General features: G+C 39.5%; 1 protein-coding gene and 1 long non-coding RNA gene across 10 annotated transcripts in view; one reads left to right on the forward strand and one right to left on the reverse strand.

Moving 5' to 3' along the window:
* The window catches only part of LOC124134123 (A-kinase anchor protein 13-like), a 265,224-nt gene that overhangs the window by 79,865 nt on the left and 170,367 nt on the right, over window positions 1–14,992 (reverse strand). For all 9 annotated transcript variants that reach the window (XM_046498796.2, XM_046498804.2, XM_046498801.2 and 6 more), the window contains 5 exons: window positions 12,482–12,839; window positions 6,287–6,501; window positions 5,828–5,943; window positions 3,523–3,697; window positions 2,077–2,128 (listed from right to left, as the gene is read on the reverse strand). In XM_046498796.2, coding sequence (XP_046354752.2) covers window positions 2,077–2,128; window positions 3,523–3,697; window positions 5,828–5,943; window positions 6,287–6,501; window positions 12,482–12,839 — 916 coding nt within the window. The remainder of the gene's footprint in view (window positions 1–2,076; window positions 2,129–3,522; window positions 3,698–5,827; window positions 5,944–6,286; window positions 6,502–12,481; window positions 12,840–14,992) is intronic.
* The window catches only part of LOC124134125, a 42,296-nt gene that overhangs the window by 12,215 nt on the left and 15,089 nt on the right, over window positions 1–14,992 (forward strand). The gene's annotated exons all lie outside the window — the stretch shown is intronic.

Below are 14,992 nucleotides of genomic sequence, written 5' to 3' on the forward strand. Positions count from 1 at the left end.
TTCACATAACATAACAGTTTTCACATATATGCAGGTTTCTCCTATTGTGTGTTTCACATATCTCTATAGGTTTCACATATATGCAGGTTTCTCCTATTGTGTTTCACATATCTCTATAGGTTTCACATATATGCAGGTTTCTCCAATTGTGTTTCACATTTTGCCATAGTTTTCACATATATCCTGTTTTCACATATATGCAGGTTTCTCCTGTTGTGTGTTTCACATATAAAAGTTTTCACATACATTCAGGTTTCTCCAATTGTGTTTCACATTTTGCCATAGTTTTCACATATATCCTGTTTTCAAAAATATGCAGGTTTCTCCTATTGTGCATTTCACATATAATAGTCTTCACATATATGCAGGTTTCTCCTATTGTGTGTTTCACATATCTTTACAGTTTCACATACCTCTGGCAAGTCTTTGCTAATGTTAAAGTTCTGTTTCTGCTAATTATTGTAGGGGGACACAAACAGAGGGTTCAGGGCAATGTCCAGCATGCTAGATAATTGTTATTCTATTATTGTACTTGTTTGATGATATATTTTGTTGTGTTTAACCTTACAGCTTATCTCTTTCACTACAAAAGAATCTTTCAAAAGGAGTGAATGAGTTGGGTTTAACGCCGCTTTTAACAGTATTCCAGTTATATCACGGCGTGTCAGCTTAATGTGGGAGGAAAGCCCGAAGTGATGCAGGTCTCAGACGTTTATCACTTCAGTGAAACCAACGAGCACGGGTATGGTGCTGACAAACCTAGAAACATAATCGGGGCGAACCGGGATTCGAACCCACAATCATAGGTTTCTGGCATGCCCAAGGGACACAACTCTGCACAGTGAATTGCGGCACCTTAGACGACTGGGCCACATGTGCCCTCCTTCCAAAAGGAAGGTAAAAAAAGTGAGATATCAAGACATATTTAAAATGCCACCTTGTATCCATGTCTATAACCCCAATTATCAATCTGAGGACTCCAGCACCAGGTCAAACTTGTCATGTTTTCAACTTTAATTTCCAAATCTATTAGTATCAATATGAGAGTGTCACCATGGTCACATGTATAACAGCTGTGCGTGATTATGCTGGTGCATGGTTTGTGTCTGGTTAATACCAAGTGCTGAGTAGCCAATAACCAACACCATCAGTCTGTAACTGTAAAGATTAAAATCATCTGCCCAGCCACCCGTGCCAACTCAATTCTCAAAGTGATAATGATAATGATAAGAAGTATTAACTAAACTGCCTCTTGACTAAAACCTGTTTGAAGTGTTTCTAGCTAAGAATTAGTGTTCATTATCTGATAGGTCTCTCGAACTAATCAGTAGTTTTGATGAAATGTGAATTTTGAAACAATTCTCTTTCTAATAGCTATGACCACTTTAAACCAAAGTTTGGAAACTACAAACCACAGCTACTGTTTGAGTACATCACAAGGCTTATCACAAACTAGAATTTGGCTTGAATAGGGCTGAAAAAGACACACAGCAAACAAAGGTACTTCATCAGTAGCTGTCAAACTCTAAACACTCAAGCTTGTAGTCTCATACTACAGCATGTAGTGACCTGTCTGTCACTATAACATCATAGTCAGTCAGTCTAATACTACACCATCTAGTGTCTGTGTCATCTCACTGTAGCACTACAGTCAGTCAGTCAGTCAATGTACTATAGCATCTAGTGGCCTGTCTGTCACTATAGCACTACAGCCAGTCAGTCTAACACAAAATCCAGTCAGTCTAACACGAACGTCAGTCAGTCTAACACTACAGCCAGTCAGTCTAACACTACAGCAAGTCAGTCTAACACTACAGCCAGTCAGTCTAACACTACAGCAAGTCAGTCTAACACTACAGCCAGTCAGTCTAACACTACAGCCAGTCAGTCTAACACTACAGCAAGTCAGTCTAACACTAAAGTCAGTCAGTCTAACACTACAGCAAGTCACTGCAGCTAGATGTCACAAACTTGTGGACAGATCAGTCATTTCAATTTCTCCTGAGAGTTGCGCCTGGGATGTAGGACAAACTGACCACTACACTACAGGGGGAGCACCATGCCAAGCCCACTTACTGTTTGCCATCCTTGCCACGCCCATCTCTACGGAGACTCAGCTTTCGGGAATCTGTAACACACAATACACGTGTCAAGTATACTGACTAAATCATTCAGGGCAACTAACCAATGCTGGACCAGAACACGTACTCTTGAGATCTACAGCAGGTACCTGGTTTGGGTCGCGTAATAGGGGGTTGGGTACCCGGGTAGTAAACATGGACAAGCCCCAGCCCTAGTCTCTGCACAGCTTTGGGAAATTAGGGTGCACTTATACTGTGAAGGAAAGATCAGCAGCATCCGACTTGTGGCTGGTGAAAATAATTTGGAAAAGTAATGGTATAGACCAAACATTTCTTTATCAGGATATGCCAAGGTAAACAAAGAAAGAAACCTAATGATTCCCACTCCCAATGCAAATGTGGTCTTGAAGTTCAAACACACAATCACTTCATTCTAGCTATGGAATTTGATATCCCATGGGATTTATCTAGGATTCTAAACAAAGTGCCCCTGGAAGGCAATTTTGGATAAAAAATGTTGTTATTTAGTTCACAACTGGGATCTTTTTAAAGTTTTTGTTATTTTCTTAAATTCAGTGGTATTTTAACATTGTATTTTGAGATGCATTCAATGTACTAATATCAAACTAAGCATTAAAACCTCTCCCCCTTTATTGGTCCCCATATGAGTGAAATACATGCTACTTCTACAAAACCATAAAACTAGTTATAAGTGATTACATGAATTGGGAAATTTATATTAGCGATATGGGAATTCTTAATGACATCTGCTGTAAACTTGGAATTGAATATCGGCCTCTGAACAGACCAAGACACTTGTCTATATTCCTATGCATAATACTGGCAAGTACGTGTCCGTTTAAACTGTGAAGCAAAGATTAGCAGTATTCAACTTGTTTCTTAAAAGTTACAGTATAGATTGAATATTTCTTAAACAGGATATCAATACCGTGTAAAGAATCACTAATACCACTAAAATAGAAATTATCATTACCGCTCCAAATATAAATTTGATGTTCCACCTTCAAGCATGAATTGTGCCTTGATTACTAGAGGGAGGTGAGGTGAAATGGGGTTTAACATCATGTCCAAGATTACTGCACTTATATAGCGAGGTGCATGCACGTGTGTGTTTGTGTGGCTGCTTGTACTAATCCGGACTGATGCCGACTTAAAGTGCAAGCCCACTTAGATACCATGCCGCAGTTTAACATGACTACCCCACTCAGACACAGTATACTGACTCCGAGCCAACCTTGTTTTAGCCCCTTAATGCCGAGCGCCAGACAGGGTAACAACAAGTGCCATCATTTAACGTCATTTGGTATGACGTTGCCGGGGATCTGACCCCAGACCTTCCGCTCTCCGGGCGGACGCTCTACCACTAGACCACCAAGGCGGTCGGATTACTTGAGGGAACAAGTGGTGGTCATTGTCTCACCAGTTGAGTTCATCTCCTGTTTGGCAGCAGCGGGGATTGAGGGAGTTGAGAGAGACTTGGTCATATTGGAATGTGGCACTCCTAAGCTGCTGGTGTACTCTTCTTCACACGAGCACACACCCTGAGTTGCAGCAACTGTGTACGGACGAGACTTAGTGTCGCGCACACCACCGCCCTGGCAACAGAGAAACAACTGCAACTCAACAAATAACATTAGGGGAATAGCAGCTGCATCCGCATTTCTTACAAATGTCAAATATTTTCCAACATCATCCAAAGGAGTAGAACTGTAGGCGAATATTTTTCGGTATGTCTCAGAAAGATAAGTTTGCTTCAAACTAAAGAAATGAGTGAAGACCAAGTAATTTTAATAACATGCCTGAGAGGTCCCATACATATCTGGAATTTATTTGAATGAGAATATAGCAGTCTAAAAATTAAAATCACTTACAGCAAAGGTTTGAGTTTTTTTGCCATCTGTTAACAATGCATTAATTTCCTTCCTCACAAAGCTGTTCTATAGGATCTCTGAAGGAGGCGTATATGTTACGTGTTTTCCATAAGATCTCTGAAGGAGGCGTATATGTTACCTGTTCTCTATAAGGTCTCTGAAGAAGGTGTATATGTTACCTGTTCTCTATTAGATCTCTGAAGGAGGTGTATATGTTACCTGTCTTCTATACAACCTTTGAAGTATATGTTACCTGTTCTCTATAAGGTCTCTGAAGGAGGTGTATATGTTACCTGTTCTCTATTAGATTTCTGAAGGAGGTGTATATGTTACCTGTCTTCTATACAACCTTTGAAGTATATGTTACCTGTTCTCTATAAGGTCTCTGAAGGAGGTGTATATGTTACCTGTTCTCTATAAGGTCTCTGAAGGAGGTGTATATGTTACCTGTTCTCTATAAGGTCTCAGGAGGAGGTGTATATGTTACCTGTTCTCTATTAGATCTCTGAAGGAGGTGTATATGTTACCTGTTCTCTATAAGGTCTCTGAAGGAGGGGTATATGTTACCTGTTGACAATAGGATCTCTGAAGGAGGTGTATATGTTACCTGTTCTCTATAAGGTCTCTGAAGGAGATGTATATGTTACCTGTTGACAATAGGATCTCTGAAGGAGGTGTATATGTTACTTGTTCTCTATAAGGTCTCTGAAGGAGGGGTATATGTTACCTGTTCTCAATAGGATCTCTGAAGAAAGTGTTTATGTTACCTGTTCTCAATAAGATCTCTGAAGGAGGGTGTATATGTTACCTGTTCTCTATAAGGTGAGTGAGTGAGTGAGTGAGTATGGTTTTAAGCCGCTTTTAGCAATATTCCAGCAATATCACGGCGGGGGACACCAGAAATGGGCTTCACAAATTGTGCCCAAGTCGGGAATCGAACCCAGGTCTTCGGCATGATGAGCCAACGCTTTAACCACTAGGCTACCCGACCGCCCCTCTCTATAAGGTCTCAGAAGGAGGTGCATATGTTACCTGTTCTCAATAGGATCTTTGAAGGAGGTGTACATGTTACCTGTTCTCCTTTAGATTTCTGAAGAAGGTGTATATGTTACCTGTCTTCTATACACCTTTGAAGTGGCATAAAGGTTACCTGTTCTCTATAAGGTCTCTGAAGGAGGTGTATATGTTACCTGTTCTCAATAGGATCTCTGAAGGTGTATATGTTACCTGTTCTCAATAGGATCTCTGAAGGTGTATATGTTACCTGTTGACAATGGGATCTTTGAAGGAGGTGTATATGTTACCTGTTGACAATAGGATCTTTGAAGGAGGTGTATATGTTACGTGTTGACAATAGGATCTTTGAAGGGTGTGTATATGTTACCTGTTCTCTATAAGGTCTCTGAAGGAGGCGTATATGTTACCTGTTCTCTATAGGATCTTTGAAGGAGGCGTATATGTTACCTGTTCTCAATAGGATCTCTGAAGGAGGTGTATATGTTACCTGTCCTCTATAGGATCTCTGAAGGTGTATATGTTACCTGTTCTCTATAAGGTTTCAGAAGGAGGTGTATATGTTACCTGTTCTCTATAAGGTCTCAGAAGGAGGTGTATATGTTACCTGTTCTCAATAGGATCTTTAAAGGAGTTGTATATGTTACCTGTTCTCAATAGGATCTCTGAAGGAGGTGTATATGTTACCTGTTCTCAATAGGATCTTTAAAGGAGGTGTATATGTTACCTGTTCTCAATAGAATCTCTGAAGGAGGTGTATATGTTACCTGTTCTCAATAGGATCTCTGAAGGAGGTGTATATGTTACCTGTCCTCTATACACCTTTGAAGTATATGTTACCTGTTCTTGTTGTGTTTCATAAGGGAGATCAGTGAGAGACCGAGCAGAGGGGTTGGCGGTGGTCGGCTCACTCATGGTACGAGTGAGGTAGTCACTGGTATTCGTTTCTTCTTGCACTGAAACATTAAACACACATGTAGAACTCCTGAATGATGCAACTAACACAAGAAACATTAAAAACATATCTACAAACAATTGGGCACTCGGTATAATTTGTCCGCATTATATGTTAGTAGTTTTGAAAGAAAAATGCTGACCTACTATTTCATTTCATAACATTTCATTCATGCCTTCCTCTAAAAGATAAACTGAGATTGGACAAAACTCTTCAAGAGATGTGTATATGTCAGGAAAGGCATTTGCTACGTTAATGACATGGCCACATTGCTATTCAAATCAGCTTACATACAAAGATTCATCAACGCTCAACATCAGCTCACACACAAAGATCACGCTCACCATTTGGACCGGACCCGGTTGAGTTGACTGGCGAAAGGCTCCTATCTTCAGTGTAGACACTGCCATTAGGTTTGTGTTGATGAGCGTCCGGGACGGCGGCAGGGGCGGCAGTCAGACCTCGTATCGACTGACCAGCGTTGGCGGCGTTGTCCCGCGCGTCCTGGTAGTCATCTTCCTCGGATTCTTCGTCTCCTTCCAGACTGTTCAGGCTCATGCTACAAAACAACACAGCTTCTATGTATAAACAAGCACATATGAAACAGCAACAAGAAACACATATGGCTGAGTGAAGTGGATTTTAAGCTGTAAATAGTCTTTCCACATCATGGCAAAAGATACCAAACATTGTTTGATGTGTTCTGCCAATGTCGAGAACCTTCTCTCGTGTGATTTAAGCAAATGTTAAAACCACAAGGCTACCTCACCACCATAAAGAGAAGAAAAAGAAAAAGTAAACCAGGTTTATCTAGTCCAGCGTCTGCTGTAATATTTTACAGTTTGATTTGTCTTTCTGTCTAATGTGGCTAATAAATGACCCATCAATAAAGATGTCAATGGTTAGTGAAACATTTGTGAGCTGAACCAGTGTTTTAATCGGCTACCCAAGAGCTTAGCCAGACTAACAAGAATAATATGAAAAAAATGCCCCTATACATAAACATGAAAAAATCATATTATAATTAATAAATTATCTTCCACAGCAACCTCTTTTGTTCCTACAGATTTGCATATTATCAAACTTTACTGATCATCAAAATGAAAGATAAGAATATGTATTCTTATACCTCAAGTTACAATGAATGCAAGACACGTCTATATTCTGGAGACATGCTCCTATGCTGGTTGGAGGAATAAAGGGTCTGCTGATTTCATAAAGGAGGAATTATGTTTGGGTTTAGCGGTACTAATATTATTGTTGTAGTCATCGTCATGGTGGTGGTGATGGTGGTGATGGTGTTCCAATATTATATACAGCAAGTGTGGCAATATATTTCACGCCAAACATCTGAAGAACAAAAACTTAGAGTGTGAACTGTAACATCAAGACGGCTTGACGTTTGGCACTACTCTGTCATGTACTGTGACATGTTATCCTAACCAAGTCAAAATGCTTCCCGTCTGTAGAGTGAGTGAGTGAGTGAGTGAGTGAGTGAGTGAGTGAGTGAGTGAGTGAGTGAAATTGGTTTAACACTGCTTTGAACAGTATTCAAGTTATATGACAGCCTCCCAACTGTAGAATTTTATACCACAACATATGTAATAGTTGTGTGTACTTTAGAACAAAACATTAAAAAAGGTTGCTTCATTTTCTCTAGGGATGTCAGTTGGAACAAAAAAAGTGTTGTCGCTATCCCTACCAGGGGGCCCATTAGAAGTTTATTTTGTTCATATAGTAGTGTATATCAACTATGAAAAAAAAAAGAGTCCTCTAAAGCCTTTAGAAGAGGTGAGGTGAAATGGGGTTTTATGTCACATTCAAGATTATTGCACTTAAATTGTGACCCTTAAGAAAAGATAGGCACTAGGGTCGCTTTATGGCATTAGAAAAACTGATTAAATGTGAAATTAATACACACAAAAGGCCCCTTCTTTGGAAAAAAATAATTTATGGCACCAATTCTCGAACTCAGTATCTCTTAGATAAGCTAACTCCAGTAGTTTCAAAGAAAACTTGTCCCCATTTCAGACACTATGCTCTCTGTAAAATAACATAGATCAAGGGCCATAACTGTGTATGCTCAAAATCAAAACTATGTTGCAATAGAAGTAACTCTGGAAAAATAAAAATGTTATTTTAATTTTAGAATCAATTTTCGAACTCAGCCTTGACAAGTAGCACTTAGATAAGCATGTAAACTGTCGTTCACGTAACTTCAGTAGCTTCTGAGAAAACCTGTCCCCATTTCACACAGTAGGCACTAAGTTGAAAAGCATGGAGCAAGGGCCATAACTCTATCTCAATGCCTATCTCATCTTAAGGCTTAAAAGGACTCATTTTTATAGTTATATTCACTACTATATGAACAAACAAAATTCTAATGTGCCCCATGGCAGGGGGATAGTGATAACACTGTTTTCTTGTGTCTCAGTGAAGTGGTTCAAGCATATTATGGTAAAAATCATGGCTTGGGTAAACCAAATATATATGCAGGTGCGGATTAAACCTATCTTCACTGATACCTGAATTGTACTTAAAACCTAATGAAAATATCAGGCTCAACCAATGACACATCACTAATCATTTCCATTATAACTAAACAGTTCCCATTTCTTTTGTCATTCTGTCATGTAACATGGAGCCAACCCAAGTGTGTTGTGCACTAAGAGGTATCAAACTTTGATTCCTACCTGTAAATTGTGGAAATTTGAAACCCCAAGCCATCATTTTGTTTGTTATATGATGGCAGTCTGTAAATAATCAATTCAGGACCAGACAATCCAGTGATTGACATTATGAGCATCGATCCACACAATTGGGATACGATGACCAAGTCATCAACCAAGTCAGTGAGTCTGACCCTCCGATCCCGTTAGTTGCCTCTTGCCACAAGCATAGTCGCTTCTTACAGCAAGCATGGGTTGCTGAAGACCTATTCTAACCCGGATCTTCACGGGTCCCATTTCATGAAACCATCCCGATCAAATAATGGTGACATCAACCATACTGATCTAATCAACACGTACAGTCATTATTTTCATTCTTATTAAATGGTCCTGAATTACCCCACCTGGAAATCCTCTGAATTCCCAGTGTCCACAACAAGCACTACTTCCCCATCCATTTATTTAGTAAGAATGTTAAACATGTTTCTCCAGGTGGATCAACACAACACGCCAACATAGCCACAAACTCCAGCATTTACTTGAACAGTAAACTGTTTAGGAAGTACAAATATACAAAGACCAAATTATATTTGTGTCACAATAAAAAACAGGAAATATAAATATTGCTTAGGAAGTTTTTTCTATGAAAATACACAAGACTCCAAAAGTTAAGATTGAGAAATTAAACAACAGAAATTTTCAGAATTTTGGGATTCAAGATGAAGGACAAAAGGAAAGGATAACACAACATGTTCATGAACAGATGAAACGTTCCTGTAATCACTACATTCACGCAATGGGTACATTCAAGTAGGGCTGGGACGATATACCAACTGTGCGATATGTATCACTATACCTTGTTCACGATCCGATACGTATCACAATACAGGATGGCCAAATACCTGGCACACTGATGTTAAGTATGCTGGCAGTGTTATGTATAACGCAACAGATTGAAATATTTACTTTTTCACTACTAATTAGTGTTTGGTGTAACAGCAATTTAAGTAAACATTTAAGGTATGAATCAATATTTTGTACTGAGTGTGCGACTAAGATCAATACTTGTATTGGGAAGAAAAATATCGCGATCCATCGATGCATCGGTGTATCGTCCCACCACTACAGTCAAGTGTCTTGTCCGAGCCATCAGACTAGCCATTAATTAAACATCCTTGTAGATACAACCTTCCTTAATCCTATTATAACACTTGTCACAAATCCTTGGCACTTTTGCAGCCCAATATCAATGTCATGCTTTCAGATTTTAGGGATCGAGAATGAAAATGACTTCTGACCTCCACACTGAAGATGGAGTTGTTTGAGAAAACTGATCACCTGGAAGCATTGATAACTTTTTGTGCACCGGCAACCATCTGATGACATGATTAATACTGACAGACACACTTAAAAAGTCCCCTACACATACCGGGGAGTCAGGGTATTATTTAGTCATGGATAAATGTCACTTTCCACGCTAATTGACAATTAGGAGAGTATGTGTGCAGCCAACCTTCACCCAGGAACAACACGGTGGTAACGGATCTGTGACCAAATAATGACTGGGCATATACTGCCGTTTGGTCAAGTTTTATTCTGTGGATTAATTACTATGGTTACTCGTTCAGGACACTCTCAAACATCCAATTATAACACTGTTACACTCACGATGACATTATCTGACCCAACAGATGCAGGTGTCATTTTCTGTACTATCTGTTTTTCTTGATTTTATCTCAACTGTTGTTCTAGATATTTATGATCTGTTCGTTATTCTGAAACATCTCTATCATGGCTTCTTCATATAGACATACTTAAGTGGAGAATATGACCTTACATTTGACTTATAAATGTGTGAGGATGTTTTTTTTTCAGTTTTTTAAATATTTAAATTAATTGCAATTTATTCCTTTAATCATTAATGCAATGTTATTATTTAGATCAGTTTTTCTCTTCCTAAAACCCCAACATTATAGTTTTTCTTAGATAGCAGATTGACAGTAGGGAATAACTTTTACACTTAATTTCTATCAATCAAATGTCAAGAACATCTGCTATTGTGATCTGAAATATATAGGAAAATCTAAAGGTAAGTATAGTTACATACTAGTACGACTATGTCCCTGAACAATATTATTTTCCCTTCAGCCATGCCCTTACTGTAATTCTATAGCCCAAAATGAAGCAAGTCTAGATTTTTCCACAGGTTCAGGCTGAATCTCCCATCTCAATGGGGCTCCTTTTCAATTCAAATGGAGTTGTTTGTTTCAAACATATTTTCAGAAACTAAACATTAGTATGTTACATACCTGCAATTGTAAGACAAGACTAACTAACTGTTTGTTTGGTTGTTAACGCCACACTCAGCAATATTCCACCTAGCTCTATATTGGCGGTCTGTGAGTAATCAAGTCTGGACCAGACAATCCAGTGATTGACATCATGAGCAAGGATCTAAGCAATCAGGACACGATGACATGAATCAACTAAGTCAGCTAGCCTGACCACCTGATCCCGTTAATCACCCCTTACGACAAGTAAAGTCGCCTCTAATGACATGTATGGGTTGCTAAAGACCAATTCTAACCCCGATCTTCAGGGAGGACCATGTAACAGAGCTATTATACCTAATCAGACCACATAAATACCCTAACAAATGGTCACATATATTCTCCATGCTAGAAGCAAACAGCTGGTTATCTGTACAATTAATGGTTACACTCATCATGGCCTGGGTTATCTATCCTGAGTGAATTAATTTTGTAAGTTTTCAGCCTTGTGGGTTTCTGTTCTCAGACCACCACATAAAATCATTTGTGATGTCCTGAACAATGTAAGACATCATGTATACCGAGCCTCTTCACAAACAACAATACAATGGAATAAGAAGACATTCAGCAGGAAGCTTAGTGCTTAGTGAAAACTAATGAAAATAATTTCAACTATCTGTACCCCTATGATATAAATACAAATTCATTCCACAATTTGTGTAAATTCTGTGCAGATGGTTGACAAACTGGTCAACATTACGTGAGTGAGTGAGTAAGTTGGGTTTAAGGCCGCTTTTAACAGTATTCCAGTTATATCACGGCGTGTCAGCTTAATGTGGGAGGAAAGCCCGAAGTGATGCAGGTCTCAGGCGTTTACCATTTCGGTGAAACCCACGAGCACGGGTATGGTGCTGACAAACCTAGAAACATAATCGGGGCGAACCGGGATTCGAACCCACAATCATAGGTTTCTGGCGTGCCCAAGGGACGCAACTCTGCACAGCAAATCGTGGCGCCTTAGACGACTGGGAACCCGTGGTCAACATTACGAGTTGAGGACATGGCATATATGTAGTCTGAACATTAATAGGTGGCGTTCTGCACTATACTGCTCAAAAAAAGTTAGGGACCACACATACTGAACATATATGAAGCATACAGATACATTTTGTAGCTTAACTACAGTGCATTGTCGACTGTGAACCCTAATCCACTTAGTTGCCCCTTACGAACAGCATAGGTTGCTAATGACCAATTTAACCCAGAATCTTCATGGAGGGGATCATTGGACAATTGTTGTGACCAATATTTTGCTTATCATGGAAATTAGTTGCCTGCTGATTATTTCTATTAGATGTTTCCACCAAGCAGTTATCATACAGATACAGATAAATGAGTTTGATTTTATGTCGCTTTTAGCAATATTCCAGCAATATCAGGGTGGGAGACACCAGAAATGGGCTTCACACATTGTACCCATGTCGGGAATCGAACCCGGGTCTTCGACGTGACGAGCAAACGGTTTAACCTCCAGCCTACCAAACCACCCCGATACAGATACAGATACACTTAGAATTATATTTTGAAAAGAAAAATATACCTTTTTCCTGTCATAGCGAGCATCCTAGCTCGAGTTGTCTCCCTTGGATTTCGGGTTTGGGTTACCACTTCGTTACACCAACTACGACGACGTATTCCCCCTGGACCAGAACCTTCAACATCATCGACGACAGTGAAGTCGGGCTGCACATACTGCCTCATGTAAAGAGGGTCTGGGATGTCTGTTGAGCTGTCTACGGTGACTCCGTTTACGCAGATACGGATGTTGCGATCACCTAGACCGTCAGCGTCAGTGGATGCGGAATGATGACTGGAGAATGCTGAAGGTGATGCCTCGGACGTAAGGTGACTGGATGGGCCCACCTCCTGTGCCAAGTCCAGCATAGACTTGTGATGATCTACAACAATACACGAACAATCATACACAATGTAGGGAAGCAGAACTTGCATAGCACGGGGATGCGTTTCTAACATGGCGGTCAGGCAACAGTCTTGGTATCCACAACATCAAACACTTTCACATCAAGTCTTTCACAGTAGAAATCCACAAACACTTATTATCAAGTCTTCATGTGGTGCAGGAAAATTCAACTAGAAAAGGTATGCACTTCAAACCTGGCACTGAATAAATCTGTTTAAAAGAACTCCATAATTCACAAAAGAGATTAAAGATCTTGTCCCAAAGCATCAGAGATATCCATAGATGAATTCAGTTTCATTTTATCGGGTCAGTTACTTGTCACATTTCACATTTGTTTTAAGTATCATAAAGATACACTGATCACAAACATGATCAACAGACAAGAAGCCCAGAGTCTCCATCAAACACTCTGCCTGGGGACACATGTCAGCTCCATTGTCATATCACACAGGTATACATTACACACAATGTAAATGTTACCATATTGTCTGGTCGCCCTCCACTCGACTGCCGATCAGTGGAAGTTGACATGAACCAATCGTTAGCGAGCCTCATGAGCATCATGTTCATCCTGACTAGGTTGCCATCCTGAGCTTTTGTGTACCGTAATATCCAAGCCGACAAAACCAATGTTATGGAAGTGGGCGGAATGTTTGATTGGCTATGTCAATACACCTTTCCTGATGCCCCTTGAAACATTTAAAAAGTCACTTGCCTATCTTTCTCCAATCAACACCTGATTAATCTTTGACCTTTCACTTCTTTAGGTCCATGATGAATTTAAACACATTTTTTTAAAATCTGAAGCAAATAAAAGAAATTCCAAAGTTGAACTGAAGGACGAAAGGCCTAACTTCTTTATTTGAGAGGACGGAATTGGCAAATCTTCCCACTGTGAGTGGGATGCTGCCAGATTTCACCCTTTGCAGCAACCGGTGGATCAGACAGGTTCAACCTGAGTTAACTGAGGAAGAGCAACATTCAGCAACAATGTAATCCTAGTGAACTGAAAATTGAAACTCTTAAAATGTTTGCATTTGCATGTACTGAGAATTTCGGAAATCTTTGGGGGTTTAGCCTTTGTATAATTATATCACAGTGACCTTTAAAAAGTGGTAGGTTCATATGGACAAAATATTTTCAGTGTCGGAATCAAGTTAATTAGGTCTCATTCTAAACACCAATGGAAGTATTTGTAATGGATTTCTTGAACAGTTGCAAAAGCTTTGATCTGACAATAATTGCCTTTTAGAAGGCTAAGCTGAAATGCTTGATTCCCAAGGCAATTGGACATGCCTTTTTAAAACACTTTTGATTTCACACCCTTTCTAAATCACTTAACAGAATAAAACTACATGTTTTCATCTTTATTATTAGCAAATGATTATCAAATTTTACGCCGATGGCAGGAACTGCCACTGCATACAGTACTGGTCCTGTTTTGCATCAAGAAAACACTTGTCATTCAATCTTTCTCAAAATATAATCACTTTTCACATCACAAATTCAGATATCTTGCACTAAATCTGCACTTCCCATGAAAAGCATTGCCCTCGTTTTCAAACTAATCCACTCCAATTATCTATGAAATTATTTTGGCAATTACTCTTAAATAAGCATGAAAGAGAGAAAGCTGAAGGGCTAATATCATTGCACATGTGTACATTAACAGCCTCCAATATCTGTTTCTGATTAAAAACAATTCTAATTTTTTTGTGTCTCAGCATATTTGGGCCAGCCATTTATTTATCCTGACCACATCCAAGCCTTGCTTCACATGTCATGTATTCCCATCATGACTAACATGGATTGTTGACTGGACACATGAAACTACCATGACAAGTTAATGAGGTACATCACTTCTGGCTGTCCTAACACTCCTAGACGACATGCTGTAATATAAGTGAAATACTGTTGAAATCAGCATTAAACTCACTCACTCAGTCACTGACACCAACCTCATTCATTCATTCATTCATTCATTCATTCATTCATTCATTCATTCATTCACACCCACCTCACTCACTCACTCACCCATCCAACTCAGTCACTGACACCCACCTCATTCACTGACTCACTCACTCACTCACACCCACCTCACTCACTCACTGACACCAACCTCACTCACTC

Source organism: Haliotis rufescens, unplaced genomic scaffold (assembly GCF_023055435.1).
Source record: "Haliotis rufescens isolate VD_foot unplaced genomic scaffold, xgHalRufe1.0.p SCAF_1, whole genome shotgun sequence".
In the NCBI taxonomy this organism is placed as follows: Eukaryota; Metazoa; Mollusca; class Gastropoda; order Lepetellida; family Haliotidae; genus Haliotis; species Haliotis rufescens.